The sequence below is a fragment of the Falco peregrinus genome, chromosome W (genome assembly GCF_023634155.1).
Source record: "Falco peregrinus isolate bFalPer1 chromosome W, bFalPer1.pri, whole genome shotgun sequence".
In the NCBI taxonomy this organism is placed as follows: Eukaryota; Metazoa; Chordata; class Aves; order Falconiformes; family Falconidae; genus Falco; species Falco peregrinus.
The window spans coordinates 6,723,797-6,738,900 of record NC_073743.1 but is presented as its reverse complement, the minus strand read 5'-3'; the positions used below and the strand labels follow the sequence as shown (position 1 = coordinate 6,738,900).

Genomic DNA, 15,104 nt, shown 5'->3' with positions numbered 1-15,104 from the left:
ACTCACTGTCTCTTATTCTAGCATGTCTCCATGCCTTGTGTTACATTACTCAGGTTCTACTCTAGCATGCCAAGTAGTCTAATAAATCTGTCACCACCACCCCAGCAAATCTATATACCTCACTAGCAATGCCAAGACTGTTCATATTAATTATATCTGAAATAGAAAAATCCTTAATTATAGGGCTCACCAAGTGCATTGGAATATTTGTTACACTGTGTTTATTGGGTAAACTTACAATTTTAACACATCTGAAAAATATTCTAATAGACTTCAATATCGCTGAAACAGTTCCTGGCACAATAATAATAAAAAAACTTTTTAAAGAATTTTAAATTTTAAAAAGGTTATATATTAAATTTTAAACCTTCTGTTTGGAATGACTGCCTCAGAGGAAGGTATTTTGTCAACTTAAGCCAAACAAGCAGCCCTTTCCTCATCTACAGAAAGAAACCTTGCCACTGGAGTAAAATAAAATTCAAATTGAGAGAACACTTTCAGGAACTATCTTCAGCTTCACTGACAATCTCCAAATGATTTTATAATTCTCACATTCTATCAGAAGTATTGCACATGTGTTATCTGCATTAGAAGGTGCTAAAAGTAATGTACTATTTTCTGGTTTTGCAGATATTTTTTATTACTCTGTATACTAGACATTTGTGCCATGTAACAGAAAATGTTGCCACTTGTCAATTTTCAGTTATTCCCACTGATACCTGTCCTCCCATTTCTGTTAAAGAAGCACAAGCTTTTTCCATTTGCCTGCGGAAAGTGGAGAAATATAGAGACTTTACTCTCTGTCCCTACCTCCTGATGGGGTTACTCATTTTCCTAAATATTTCACAAGTGTACAGAAATTAAGACCTCACCAGAGAGTCATGTTCTGGGCCTAACCTTTTATAAAACAGTTTGAACTACATGTGAGCAAAATGCATTTTTTCTGGACTGATTTTTTTTCTTTTAAAATAAAACACAGAATGCTATGTACTTTTAAAAAAATACATATTCGGTAATAGATGAAACATTTTGTCTAACATTTTTTTAAAATAGTCAGTCTGAAGCAGACACCTGGCAAGGAGAATTTCAACCCAATCCATTAAGCTTTGCTGGAATGAAATGGTGTCACACTGGGAAGTGGCAGCCATCAAAGAATGTTACTCCACCAGTCCATTCCTCACCTCATTCCCCATACATGCACACTTCCAATTGGAACAGTTTCACCCAGAATTTACTAATATGTGGATCACATTTTTAAGTTACTGTTCTCATTCTTCAGATATAACTCGTCATCACTTACAAGTTTACTTCAAACTTGTATCTAAGTATTATCTAGTGAAAATTACATTAGCTGGACTGTCTTCCCATTATTATTTTCAAAAGTGACCATTCTGACAGGGTATTTCAGAAATTCTTACCATCCTCAGTCCTTGGTTGCTGGGGGAACATGTAATTAGTAAGCACTGTTTTCTGTGTGTCAGGGTCAGCTTCTTTTTGAAGAGGGATAAGTGGTTTAGACTAAGCAGCAAATGAAAGAAGGGTATGTTATGAGAATATATACGTGTAAAAAGTAAACATGATCTACATATCACAGAGCATGCCTGTCCCATTACTTTGCAGATTACTCTGCCTTGCATTAAATCATTTCACCTCTGAATAATTTTCACAAAATGAAATTATTAACATGTCTGTCTGTGACAACTGGCTTTGACTGAGAACTGAAACTCAGTAACAGCTTTAAGAGAAGAGCAAACACTAGATATTCTAAGAGTAACCCAGTTTCTTGTTAGGACTTATTACTATCCCAAAGGAGGCTGATGTAGAATACACAAATATATTTAGCCATTTAAAGCTGTAGACAATCATATATAGAGAAAAAATTTGTAATCAATTTTTTACAATGACACCAGATTGATTATCCCCCATCCCTTACATAAAAGGGCAGGGGATTCTTGAAATTACCGTATTGGTAAAAGTGCTTTCATTATACTACACCTGAGGCTAGTGGGTTTCTGGCAGCCCTGTATACCTTAATGCATTCAGGAAACTGGAATAGTACAGAAGGCTATGTACACAGGAAAAATACAAGCCACAAGTGCACAAGTTTCTTCTCAATAGCTTGAAACTTGGAGAGTCACAGAGTTCAAAGGTGGGACAAGAAACCCAGCACAAAAAGGCATGCTAAGTTTCCTCAATGGTATATCTGTGGAAGAAACAGCATGCTACACATTCAAGTACTAGCTTATCAAGCATTACCTTTCCTGTGTAAACAAGTCTGAATTAAGAAAAAACAAAACCCAAAAAAATCCAACATCAGTTAAATTGCATTTCTTAATGGCACAGAACTTTGCCAGAAATATGCAAGTCTCCAAAGTCAGGTAGGCTCAGTGTTGTTTGTTTCAGGAGAACTGACACAGCAATAATGTCAAGGAAGTATTGATGTATATACACAGTACTACATCTTATTAAATAATAATTATTATTTAATTAAATAAAATTATTAATAATATTATTTAATAATATGCATTATTAAATAATAACAGATGGCTCCGTTCTTGTCAATTCCATTAAGAATAAGGTCAACATCATTAATTTTTAAAAACTTAACCTGATTGTCTGATAGCCACATAGCAGTAAGCTGTTGCAGTTTTGTAAAGGTGAATGGCAAATTCTTCAGTCTGTAAATCATAGCAAGAAGAGTTTATGTAAGTACACTTATCATTAAATACTGTTAAGAAAAAATGCTGCATTAGCCTGTAAAATGTTTAAAGACATTTACAGACATAGTTAAATAAAAAAACTATTGACAGTTGAAAGTTAACAGCTTTTATTATAGATTCAAAGCTATACTCAGAAAAAAAACCCAAACCACATTTCTGATCAGTTTAGCAAGCAGATTAAAAAAAATGAAACTTGAAGACACTGACAGTGACTTAAATACAATTTTGAAGACAATCATTGTCATTATGTGTATATTAACTATCCAACTTAAAATCAAGACTATTTTCATACTTGAATCTGAATCCTCAGCATTTTTATCTTTCAATACACATGCACTCCAATTAAGAAAAAAGTGCTACACCTGAAAAAAGTGCCGTTTTCCCCCAAGAAACATATATAAGAATGGAGTTGCCCTGATAAATGAAAGCAGTGGCATTAATGGATAATCAGGCTATAGATGGAGTACAGAGAAGCTGGATTGGCAAAACAGGATGGAGAGTTCAGACTTATCTCTCCCAATACATTGAAATTCTACAAATTGGCAATTCCCAAAAGAGAAATGGTTTGTCAGTTTTTAATTACTAGCTCTAATAAAACACAACTCTTTTTTCCCCCTTCTCCAGCATACTCAAGTGTTTTACATACAGTATACCATGATATTGTTTTGTGTCTTCTAAATGCAATACAGGAAGCTATATATTTTTAAGTAAGAATCAAAGTTTTTTATGAAAATAACCAAACAAATTCCCTAAAAAATACATGCTAACAATCATCAATGTTTTGAAGCTGTACTTCAATGCATGTGCTTAAGTAATTAAAATGAATACAGCTTAATACTATGGAACAGCAAGATCTAGAATACAACAATAATATATTAAATACATGCATCTCAGCTTCTAAGCTGTGGGTGAGATAAGGAAGATAGCACAATATACCTCTACTTACATTTTGGGGATAGACATCAGTTACAAGACACTATATGCAATGATATTGCATTTTACACAACTTCTATTTGAATTAATGTATTCACAAACCTATTGTCACTCAAATTGATGACTTTTAATTTCTGCATATCACCCACTTCTTCAGGGAGAAATTCAAGCTTATTAGAATGTAGAAACAACACTGTTAAATGCTTCCAGTTTCCAATCTGAAAAAAAAAAGAAAAAGAAAAAAAAAAAAAAAAAGAATTCATCTTCACAACTCTACACAAATTTTTACTGTTTTAAAACAACTAGTATTACTGATATTTTTACTTGTAAAGCACAATTTTGATTTATTTTTACATATTAAATCTTCTTTTAGTTTCAATACACTAGCAACAAATTTCTACTTTTGCTTAAAAAAAAATCAGAATTTAATTAAAGTTTGTATATTTGTATACCCTTGCTTTTAAAAACACATACAGAAAATCTACTCAAGAATTATTAACTTATCCAAAAGTTTTACAGACTATATAGTTTAAGATACATCAAAATGTTAGTTTTGTAACTGAATACATACCTCTGATGGCAGCTGTGTTAAAAAGTTATGATCTGCAGCAAATGTCCTTATGTTAGAAAGTTGCCCAACAGACGAAGGCAATGTTTCAATCTCATTGAAACTACAGTCCAGTTCCTCTAATGATAGTAACCTGAAGAAAGAAAAAGAAAAAATTACTCCTCTATACAGGTTAATTCATCCAACATTAATTTAATACTTTAAGTTTAAATGAGGTTAATACCACTATCAATTACAAATCTCAAATTAAATACAAAATAAAACTCTGAAACCCAAGGGAATTCAAATCCATGAGAAATCCTTTACTAATTGCCTAAATTGTGTTTGGGTTTTGGGTGGGTTTTTTCGTTTGTTGGTTGGTGAGATTGCTTTTTGGTTTTAAAATCTCCTTCACACTATCCTCATAAGAGAGTTTTCAGCAAAATCAGGGGGGTCAGCAACATCAAATGTTTGTGTACTACATGAAAATGTGCTAGTGCAAGGAACTGAAAACATTCAGAGTGGGACAGATCATAGCCAAACAGTTGAGTGCAGTTTCTGAACAATAAAAGAATGCAAATAGTTAGACAGTGAACCTAAGACTTTGGCAGTGAAGAAGTATTTTGTAAATTCTGACAACAAAATGCAACCTACATTCATTATAATAGGAGAACAGAAATTGGAACAAATGCCCCTTATTTGCATAGCACTTAATTCTGAATCAATTATTTTTGCTGTCATTTGTGAGTTTCAAATTAAGTTGCTGAACACCAAATTAAACATTAAAAAATCCTGGTGATTAACAGGTGAAAATTCTCTTTATAATATAAAAAAGATAAATGTATGTGTTAAGATTCACTTTTTACAAGCTTTTTGATATCGGTTCAATCATTTGCAATATTTACCACAGCTATGTTACTGCCAAAACCCCCAGTCAGACAGCTGACTGCCTATTTAAATATCTTTTCTTTCACATTCAATTTTTCTATTATAAATTGGTGGCTGCATTAATGAGTGAGGAACATAGTGATATCAAATGATTAATAAAACTGAATGCATTGTTAGTAGATTGACTTTAAGACAATTAGAGTGAATAAGTTGTTAAGGGTTAATTCAGGTTACAAGCATTTTGTATGTCCTGCTAATCCTTAAAGCACCAGCAAAACCTTGTTTAGAAAAGGAACTTCACAAAGGAAACACTCCCACAAGATAGATGAGCTGATAGGAAGCTCATCATAAGCAAGGAGCTCAACAAAACTAGGGGAAAAGTAATTCCGGCAGGGGGAGATCCAAAAAGAAGTTGAGATTGAGCATGCAGACAAATTAACATAGGAAATTAGAGAATTGCTTAACAAATAGGAAACGGAGTACTAAGTAATGAAGGAGTTGTGTAACTTGTACCCAATGAAAGCTGATGTCTTCGTTTGTTGAAATGTATAAGTAGTGTAAAATTTTGACAATCAGGGAGCTAGGCATTTGTGGGTTACCACCTAGCTCCCTACTTTGCACAAACTAGAATAAAGAATTAAGGAATACCTCGACTTGGTGTGCAAATTGACACTGCGCACCGGGTAATGAACCCGCCTATGGGAAAACAATAGGTCTTTTGCTATTAAATAATACATAAAGAACATAAAATTGAAAGCAAGTGCTTTTGTATCTTCCTTCTATTTCACAGTGTTTAAGACATTAATATATAGAAAAAAATAAATCAAGTAGGTGTAAATACATTCAAAAGATAAGCCTCTATTACAGAAAAGTGTGCAGAAAGACAACGCAACCTTTTATTCAGGTGAAATACCTACCCTCCTATGGAGTCTGGCAAAGAAATTAATTGGTTTTCATCAATTTTAAGTGTTGTTACCTTCTTCAGGGAACCTGTAGTAAAATGAACAAGTAAATCAAAACAGGCACTTGTGTTCATTACATTTAGCTTTAAATTTAAATTAAGGGGGAAAAAAAACCTATGGGCAAGGAACCACATCTTCTGCATTCCCTGGCATGCCTATGGTGCTATATATCTACTAAGGAAATAAGCAGACAAGCTTACAGAACTTATTTGACAGCTTACCATGGGCCAGCCATGGGTGGTGGAGGGATTTTTTTTACTCTCTTACAGTCAACAATTTCTCATCCATTTACAAACTACTGTATGAAGTCAAGAATGCTCCAAAACAAATATAAATGTTATTATTCAGCTACACATTACAGCTTTATCTAAAACAGAAACTTTAAATCAGGGGTCCTCAAACTACTGCCCGCGGGCCAGATACGGCCCCCCAGGGTCCTCAATCCGGCCCCTGGTATTTACAGAACCCCCCCGCCGGGGGTTGGGGGGGGGGAAACCAAGCAGCCACAGATGACTGCCTGCCACTTCATCCGCGCGCCGGCCCCCTGGTTAAAACATTTGAGGACCCCTGCATTAAATCAATTGAAACTTCGATCTAAAATGCCATTTGTCTATTTTCAAGCATCCTGTGTTGAAATTATAAGCTTTTAAGAACATGAATTAACTGAAAATACAAACCAATAGACTTTGGCAGTTGCTGAAGTGAATTACTGGATAACAGTAGGTCTTGTAGGCTTCCACAACCTGAAATACCTTCTTCAACTACTTCAATGTTGTTTTTAGAAACATCCAAGTAGGTGAGTTGTTTCAAAGTTCCTATGAACTAAAAGCAAGAGAAAATAATGCATTCTAGGAAATAACAAGTTGAAAACAAAAAAAGCCAGGAGATTTGACAACAAACTGTCTCTCAAGTGTAATGTCACAGGAAAAGAGAAAGCCTATTTATAGTGCTAAAATACAATTTTATGCAAAACATCCAAACTTTGTAATGAAATATTTTGTACAGATACACACAGTTGATGTTTTTACACACACACAGATACACCACAGTTATTCTACAGGTGTCTCTAAAGTCAGTCGGCTGTAAATTCAACTGTTTGATCAGTTATCGTGAATCAAGTGACTGAAGCTTTAGAAGAAACTTCAGAGATGTAACACAGTGTAACATAAAGATATAATTAAGGCTCCAGTAAAGTCTTTTAATGCTTATTTTTGCCTTTTGTGTAAAACTGCATCCTACTTAACCTCAAAACCAACAATAATGAATCCTTAATTATACTAAACCGAAAAAACCAAGTCAAAATATATGCTTGCATTACATTTCCATATGAACCAAGAATAAGCTTAAAGATTTGTGCACACTACTAAAATCTTCACAGGGAAGATGCAGTCACTTTCACAAATACAGTTTTACTTTTACTGTAGGATAGAAAGGTTTAATATATCCACTCAACTCTTCTTCAAAGAAGAATTAGCTGAAATGAGGAGACAATAGAGAAGACTACTGATCATGCAAGAAACCCTCACATCAAAAGACTGCTAGTGGTTTAAAGTCTGAAAACTGACTGGCTGCTTCCCAAATACTAGTTTACTCAATCATAAACACAGTTTCACAAGTGCTGCAGTAACAGGTCATCCTGGACCTCATGTAATGGAGATGTCAGGAAAACCTGGTATAGTCAACAAAACATTTTCTCAGGAATGGCTATACTCCATGTATACACTGGCAAAAAATTCTTTACGGTCGTTGCTTGTTTTACAGCCGTGACCGGTAAAAATTCACACAACATATTTATCCTGTAAATTCCTGCTTGCTATCTAACACAAAATAATCCCTTTTTGGAAGGACCAGTCAACCCTAAATTTCATCCAAGATTTGATGTAGGACTTTTCCTAAATTTGAACATAATCTTTAGATGAGAGGATTATAACTTTCAATTAAAGAAAAGCTGTGTACTCATCTAACGTGATCAGTGACAATTTCTAAATATAGTCAAGCATTTAAGTGGCATTTAGCATTTTGGCTTTAAGTAACATTAAAATTATACAGCAACTTTAACATATATGATAGTTGACAAAGCAAATACCACTGTAAATTAAAATACTAAATGTTTAACACAGTAAAAAGATTTACCCCTGGAATAAGTGTTAGTCTATTACCATCCATCCAAAATTCCTTTAACCCACTCAGTTGTTCAAGTACTTCAGGCTGTAAAGGAAACAATTTTTAAAAACTTCATACAAAAATAGTGAAAGGCAAAAACAACTTCAATGATTCATCTATTGTAACTTTAAGTCATGTCTTATAGCTGTTATATATATTGCTTCATTGGGTCATCAAATAAAACCCAGACAATTCACTTTTAAAAATGTAAATACATACTAGATATACAAAAATCTTTTAAGAACTTGATTACAGCACTAAATAATCCTTACAGAAAGTGTTATTTGTACCCTACTGGTGGCACACAGAGGCTTGACTGTTATACAGCAGGTCAGTATGTTCCACTATACTTTATTTCAATTCCTTTATACAGGAAAGTACCTCTACAGCAGAGGGATGTTAAGTGATTATAAATGGAAGATGTATTTGTCTGACATCATGAATAGGAAACAAGCTGATCCGTGTTGAGGGAAAAATCTGAGCACCTCAACTGTAAATACTATTTTAAATAATATTCAAACCTATAATTAATATAGTTTCCTTTGGATCTAAATAGTTTGTACACACTAATAAAAGTAGGTTATGCACAGCTTATACAGAACTTGAAACATTAAATACATGATGACCAATAAGTGTTTAGAATTTATTATGTTAAATGATTATGTTTATAATAATTCAAACACATATTACCATTAACTTTTTACCAGTAATGCAGCCACACTATGCCACAGTGTTTTATTTTCAAATTGAGGAAGAACACATACTCATATCTATAAGAATATGCACGTCATTTTTATAACAGGCTCTATAAAGTAGTATAAGATATACATAATATTTGCTCAGTAGCAAAACTCTTAAAGCTGATTTTTACATTTTCATATTTATAAAAAATAGATTAAAGGATACAGAGATTTATAAAAGATACAAAGCCCTGTTACTTAGGCAAAACTCACCACTTCTGTGAATTCATTACTTCCTAAATCCAGTCTCTCCAGCTGAGTCAGTCTGGACATGGTTCTGCACAGGAAGGGGATTAACAAAGAATTAGATTTAAGAAAATGCCAATTACATCCAATCTTTCTGTATTCATACAAATATATTAATTTTATCAGTATGAAATACCGATGCCGTTCTGTTACTGATGTTGAAAGGACAGGGTTAAAGTTACAAAGTGAGCAATCATGCAAGACTCTGGAATGAACCTAACCTTGAAGAAGAACATCACAGAAAGCCCCAAGATAAGAAAGGCTGCAAAATCCTGCTTTGTAGTTACTGACTTAGATACATGTGCATGAATTTGGAACAGAGCTCAGATAAGAGTGAACCCTAACTAATCTTAGGTAATTATAATACTAAAATACACCCCCCTTTGTGAATAATGAGCATGCTAATTGGGGGACCTCCCTAAATGCTTTAATCACAAAGTTAAATGCATAAACATGAAAATGTATAATTATGGGTGGTAAAAGAAATTGTTATTCACCGGTCAGTTGTATCTTGCTACTATAAATATAAAGATTAATCAGAAAGAGGGTGTGCTGGCTGTGTTAGATGCCTGGCACCCAATTCTGCAGAACTGATATAAAAGCAAATATCTGTGTGTTGATTGGATTTTTTCACACTGGGTGAAGAACCCTCATTTTGGGACAACGTTACCGGACTGATATCTAAATAAGGTCAAATTTTCACACACTGTTCAACCAGGCACATGTTAATGAACACGGTGACTGCAAGCTATGCTGATGCGGCTTGGGCATTGCCAGGAATAACCGCGGCAGAGTTAACCGGCCCTAGGGAGCGCTAGCGATCAGCATGTGGTATGGCAGTTTGCACCGGAGGGCCCTGCACCCTGCTTGTAGGCACAACCCAGGAAAGTGCTCTACGTTTATGCCATAATGGTGGCCACTTGCCTCAGAGTTAAAGCCAGTGTTTCTACAGAGAAAGCCCCTGAGATGTCTGATGCTTCTACCCAGATGGAACTGATAAGGAAGGAGACTTCAGTACAGGAGATAGGTTGCCATGAGTAACCAGACCCTTATCCTGGAGAAAAGGTAAGTACCTGCACCTAAGGTGTGCACAGGTTGATGATCTGTTATGTCAGGTGGCTGAGTTGCAAAAAACAGTTAAAAGGCTATGCAGTATTAGAGGGACTGAGACAGGAATAAATAGGTAGTTTTAGAACTATGCTTCTGTAGCGGACACCACAGAGCATGAGGCACCTTGGACCCTAGTGACCCACAAAAGCAGGACTCTGCTTCAGTCTTCATCCTCTTGCATCACAACCAGAAACAGATATGAAGCTTTAACAGCTATAGACACCCATGAGCAAGGTCTGCATGGAGAAACTACACACAACAAGGTTACTGCAAAAAGAAACGCCAAGTGCTTGTAGTGGGTGACTCTGTTAAGGGGCACTGAGGCACCCATCTGCCAGCCTGACAGGGAGTTGTGTGAGGTACAAAGCCTTGCAGGAGCTAAGATCCAAGATGTTGCCAAGAGGGAGCCACAACTTCTCAAGAGCATGGAGTACTATCCACTGCTACTTTTTCACGTGGGCACAAATGACACTGCAAGCCAGAACCTGGGCAGAACCAAGGAAGATTATAAAGCCCTGGCGGTGCAAGTGAAAAATTCTGGTGCACAGAGTATTTTTCTTCTATTTTACCAGTAAGAGGAAAGGGTGCAGCCAGAAATAGAGGTATAATGCACATCAGCTTCTGGCTTCATGATTGGTGCCATTTTGAGGGTTTTGGTTTCTATGACAAGAGGACATTCTTTGACTATAGCCCATTAGGGAGGGATGGAATCCATCTGTGTAGAAGACACAATGGAATCTTTAGCAACTGGTTGTCCAGCTTGGTGAGGTGGACTTTAAGCTGAAGGGGGGTGGGTGGGTGTGGGGGTGTGTGTCGGGGTGTGTGGGTGTGGGTGGGTGTGGGTGGGTGTGTGGGGGTGGGTGTGGGTGTGTGTGTGTGTGGGGGGGTGGATGTGTGTGTGTGTGTGGGGTGTGTGTGTGGGGGGTGTGTGTGTGGGGGGTGTGTGTGTGTGTGTGTCTGTGTCTGTGTGTGTGTCTGTGTCTGTGTGTGTGTCTGTGTCTGTGTGTGTGTGTACATACAAAGTGGCAATGCTCACACCACTGCATCCAACTGGGGAATAAGCCAGGGCAACCAGAGCAGTGATATATGTTCGATGGGTACCAGAAGACCAGCCACCTCAACGGTGTGTGTGGCTATGGTGGATCCACTTGCACCCCTCCTGGGAAACCTGCACGCTCAATTACCTCTCTGAAATGCCTGTACACCAATGAATGCAGCATGGGGAATAAACAGGGAGAATTAGAGATTTGTGCGTGGCCGCAAGGCCATGATCTCGCTGCAATTACAGAGGCATGGTGGGATAGCTCGCATGACTGGAATGCTGTCATAGATGGCTATGTACTTTTTTAGGAAAGACAGGCCAGCAAGGCAAGGTGGTGAAGTTGCTCTTTATGTGAGGGAGCAACTGGAATGTATCGAGCTCTGCCTAGGGGTGGATGCAGAACGAGTTGAGAGCTTATAGGTAAAGATTAAGGGGCAGGCCAACATGGGTGACACTGTTGTGGATGTTTGCTACAGGCCACCTGATCAGGAAGAGGAAGTCGATGAGGCCTTCTACAGACAATTGGAGGTAGCCTCACAATCACAGGCCCTGGCTCTCATGGGGGACTTCAACCACCCTGATAGCTGCCGGCAAGACAACACAGCTGGGCACACACAGTCCATGAGGTTCCTGCAGAGCACTGATAACTTTTTGACGCAGGTGGTGGAGGAGGAACCAAGAAAGCAAGGTGTGCTCCTGGACCTTGTACTCACAAACAAAGGAGGACTGGTTGGGGATGTGAAGGTTAGGGGCGGCCTTGGCTCCAGTGACCATGAGATGGTAGAGTTCAGGATCCTGCGTGGAGGAAGCAGGGCAATAAGTAGGACTGCAACCCTGGACTTCAGGAGAGCTAACTTTGGCCTCTTCAAGGACCTACTTGAAGGAATCCCATGGGTTAGGGCTCTGGAAGGTGGGAGGGTCCAAGAGAGCTGGCTCATATTCAAGCATCACTTCCTCCAAGCTCAAGATAGCTGGATGTCTATGAGTAAGAAATCAAGCAAAGGGGGCAGGCGGCCTGCATGGCTGAGCAAGGAGCTTCTGGCAAAATTCAAACAGAAGGAAGTTTATGGGATGTGGAAAAAGGGACAGGCCACTTGGGAGGAATGTAGGGATGTTGTCAGAACATGCAGGGAGGCAATGAGGAAGGCTAGGTCCGTTTGGAATTAAAACTGGCAAGAGATACCAAGGACAACACGAAGGGCTTCTTCAAGTACATCAGCAGGAAAAGGATGACTAGGGAAAATGTGGGCCCACTGCTGAACGAGGTGGGTGCCCTGTTGACAAAGGACACAGAGAAGGCAGACTTACTGAATGCCTTCTTTGCTTCAGTCTTCACTGCCTAGGCTGGCCCTCAGTTTTCCAGGACCCTGGAGGCAAAACAGGAAGTCTGGAGAATGGAAGACTTTCCCCTGGTCGAGGAGGATCATGTTAGAGATCACTTAAGCAAACTTGACACCCACAAATCCATTTGCTTCAATGGGATGCACCCCTGAGTGCTGAGGGAACTGGCAGATGTTATTGCCAAGCCATTCTCCATCATCTTTGAAAGGTCATGGAGGACAGGGGAGGTGCCTGAGGACTGGAGGAAAGCCAGTGTCACTCCAGTCTTCAAAAAGGGCAAGAAGGAGGACCCAGTCAGCCTCACCTCCATTCCTGGAAAGATGATGGAACAGCTCATCCTGGAGGTCATCTTGAAGCACGTGGAGGAAAAGAAGGTTATCAGGAGCAGTCAACATGGATTCACCAAGGGGAAATCATGCCTGTCCAACCTGATAGCCTTCTATAATGGAATGACTGGCTGGGTAGACGAGGGGAGAGTGGTGGATGTTGTCTACCTTGACCTCAGCAAGGCTTCTGACACTGTCTCATAGGTAAGCTCAGGAAGTGTGGGTTAGATGAGTGGACAGTGAGGTGCATTGAGAACCGGCTGAATGGCAGAGCTCAGAGGGTTGTGATCAGTGGCGCAGAGTCCAGCTGGAGGCCTGTAGCTACTGGTGTTCCCCAGGGGTCAGTACTGGGTCCAGTCCTGTTCAACTTGTTCATCGATGACCTGGATGGAGGGACTGAGTGTACCCTCAGCAAGTTTGCTGATGATACTAAACTGGGAGGAGTGGCTGATACACCAGAAGGTTGTGCTGTCATTCAGCGAGACCTGGACAGGCTAGAGAGTTGGGTGGAGAGGAACCTCATGAAGTTCAACAAAGGCAAGCGTAAGGTCCTGCACCTAGGGAGGAACAACCCCATGCACCAGTACAGGCTAGGAATTGACCTGCTAGAAGGCAGCTCTGTGGAGAAGGCCCTGGGAGTTCTGGTGGACAGCAAGTTGCCCATGAGCCAGCAGTGTGCCCTTGTGGCCAAGAAGGCCAATGGGATCCTGGGGTGCATTAGGAGGAGCGTGGCCAGCAGGTTGAGGGAGTTTTATCTTCCCCCTCTACTCTGCCCTGGTGAGGTCGCATCTGGAGTACTGTGTTCTGGGTTCCCCAGTTCAAGAGAGACAGGGAACTACTGGAGGAGGGTCCAGCAAAGGGCTACAAAGACGATTAGGGGACTGGAACATCTCCCTTGTGAGGAAAGGCTGAGGGAGCTGGGCCTGTTTCGCCTGGAGAAAAGAAGACTGAGACGGGATCTTACCAATGTCTACAAATATCTTAAGGGCAAGTGTCAAGAGGATGGGGCCAGGCTCTTTTCAGTAGTGCCAAGCAACAGGGCAAGGGTCAATGGGCACAAACTGCAACATAGGAAGTTTCATCCGAATATGAGGAAAAGCTTCTTTACTTTGAGGGTGCCAGAGCACTGGAACAGGCTGCCCGGAGAGGCTGTGGTGTCTCCTTCTCTGGAGACATTCAAAACCTGCCTGGATGCAACTCTGTGCAACCTGCTCTAGGAGAACCTGCTTTAGCAGGAGGGTTAGACTAGATGATCTGCAGAGGTCCCTTCCAACCCTGACCATTCTGTGATTCTATGACTGTCACACAGAGTACACTGCAAGACATGTACAGATTAATTTACAAAAAGCTAAAGATCACTAGAGTCATCCTTATTATGATAAATAGTAACTCTGAAGTTACTTTTCTTTTGAATGCCTTTCACCTCCAGTCATAATCAGCTTTTTCAGTAGCCACAGGCTCATTAACTACATGTTTTTCTCCTAAATAAAGACCACTACCTAATGATTAGATAAAACAGAAGAGACCGCTGTTGAATCACAATAACCACCAATGCCTTTCTCCCTCTCCAGGCTGCTGACAAAGTTGTTTCCATATGATATGGTCTGGAATCCTAATTATTCCTCAGGTCCTACAACAAATCAGATGACTAAATTTGATTTCATGACATATCAATAGGGCAAAGATTAAATCAGTGACTGAAATAAAGTAAAATCCATTCTTTCAAGCTGTGTTTTGGCAATTTTCTCTCTCTCTCTCTCTCTAATATCTCTTTGGTTTTCTGTATTGTTTAAGAGCAACTATACCTTCAGACAAAATGCAAACAAAGCTTTTCATACAGTGAAAATGTAAAACAGGAAAAGTCAATGCTAAAGAAAGAGGAATACAGGACTGGAAAGAAAAATTTACTAGATCACTGAGTTACACCTATTTCTATCTCTGCCACAGCATTATGTAATCCCTTTCATAAACTAAAAAAATTGTTTCATAATCCATATTATTGAATTTGCTGTCAAATCAATCCAACACTAACAGAACAGGTAGTTTAAATTATGCCTCAGATTCTGATGCTGTAAATAGTCAAATT

The 15,104-nt window shown here is 38.8% G+C and overlaps 1 protein-coding gene across 17 annotated transcripts in view; it reads right to left on the bottom strand.

Moving 5' to 3' along the window:
• LOC129783186 (erbin-like) overlaps positions 1-15,104 on the bottom strand; it is a 121,408-nt gene that overhangs the window by 32,320 nt on the left and 73,984 nt on the right. For all 17 annotated transcript variants that reach the window (XM_055793056.1, XM_055793055.1, XM_055793043.1 and 14 more), the window contains 8 exons: positions 9,167-9,230; positions 8,184-8,258; positions 6,728-6,872; positions 6,006-6,078; positions 4,225-4,354; positions 3,756-3,871; positions 2,609-2,678; positions 1,419-1,518 (listed from right to left, as the gene is read on the bottom strand). In XM_055793056.1, coding sequence (XP_055649031.1) covers positions 1,419-1,518; positions 2,609-2,678; positions 3,756-3,871; positions 4,225-4,354; positions 6,006-6,078; positions 6,728-6,872; positions 8,184-8,258; positions 9,167-9,230 — 773 coding nt within the window. The remainder of the gene's footprint in view (positions 1-1,418; positions 1,519-2,608; positions 2,679-3,755; positions 3,872-4,224; positions 4,355-6,005; positions 6,079-6,727; positions 6,873-8,183; positions 8,259-9,166; positions 9,231-15,104) is intronic.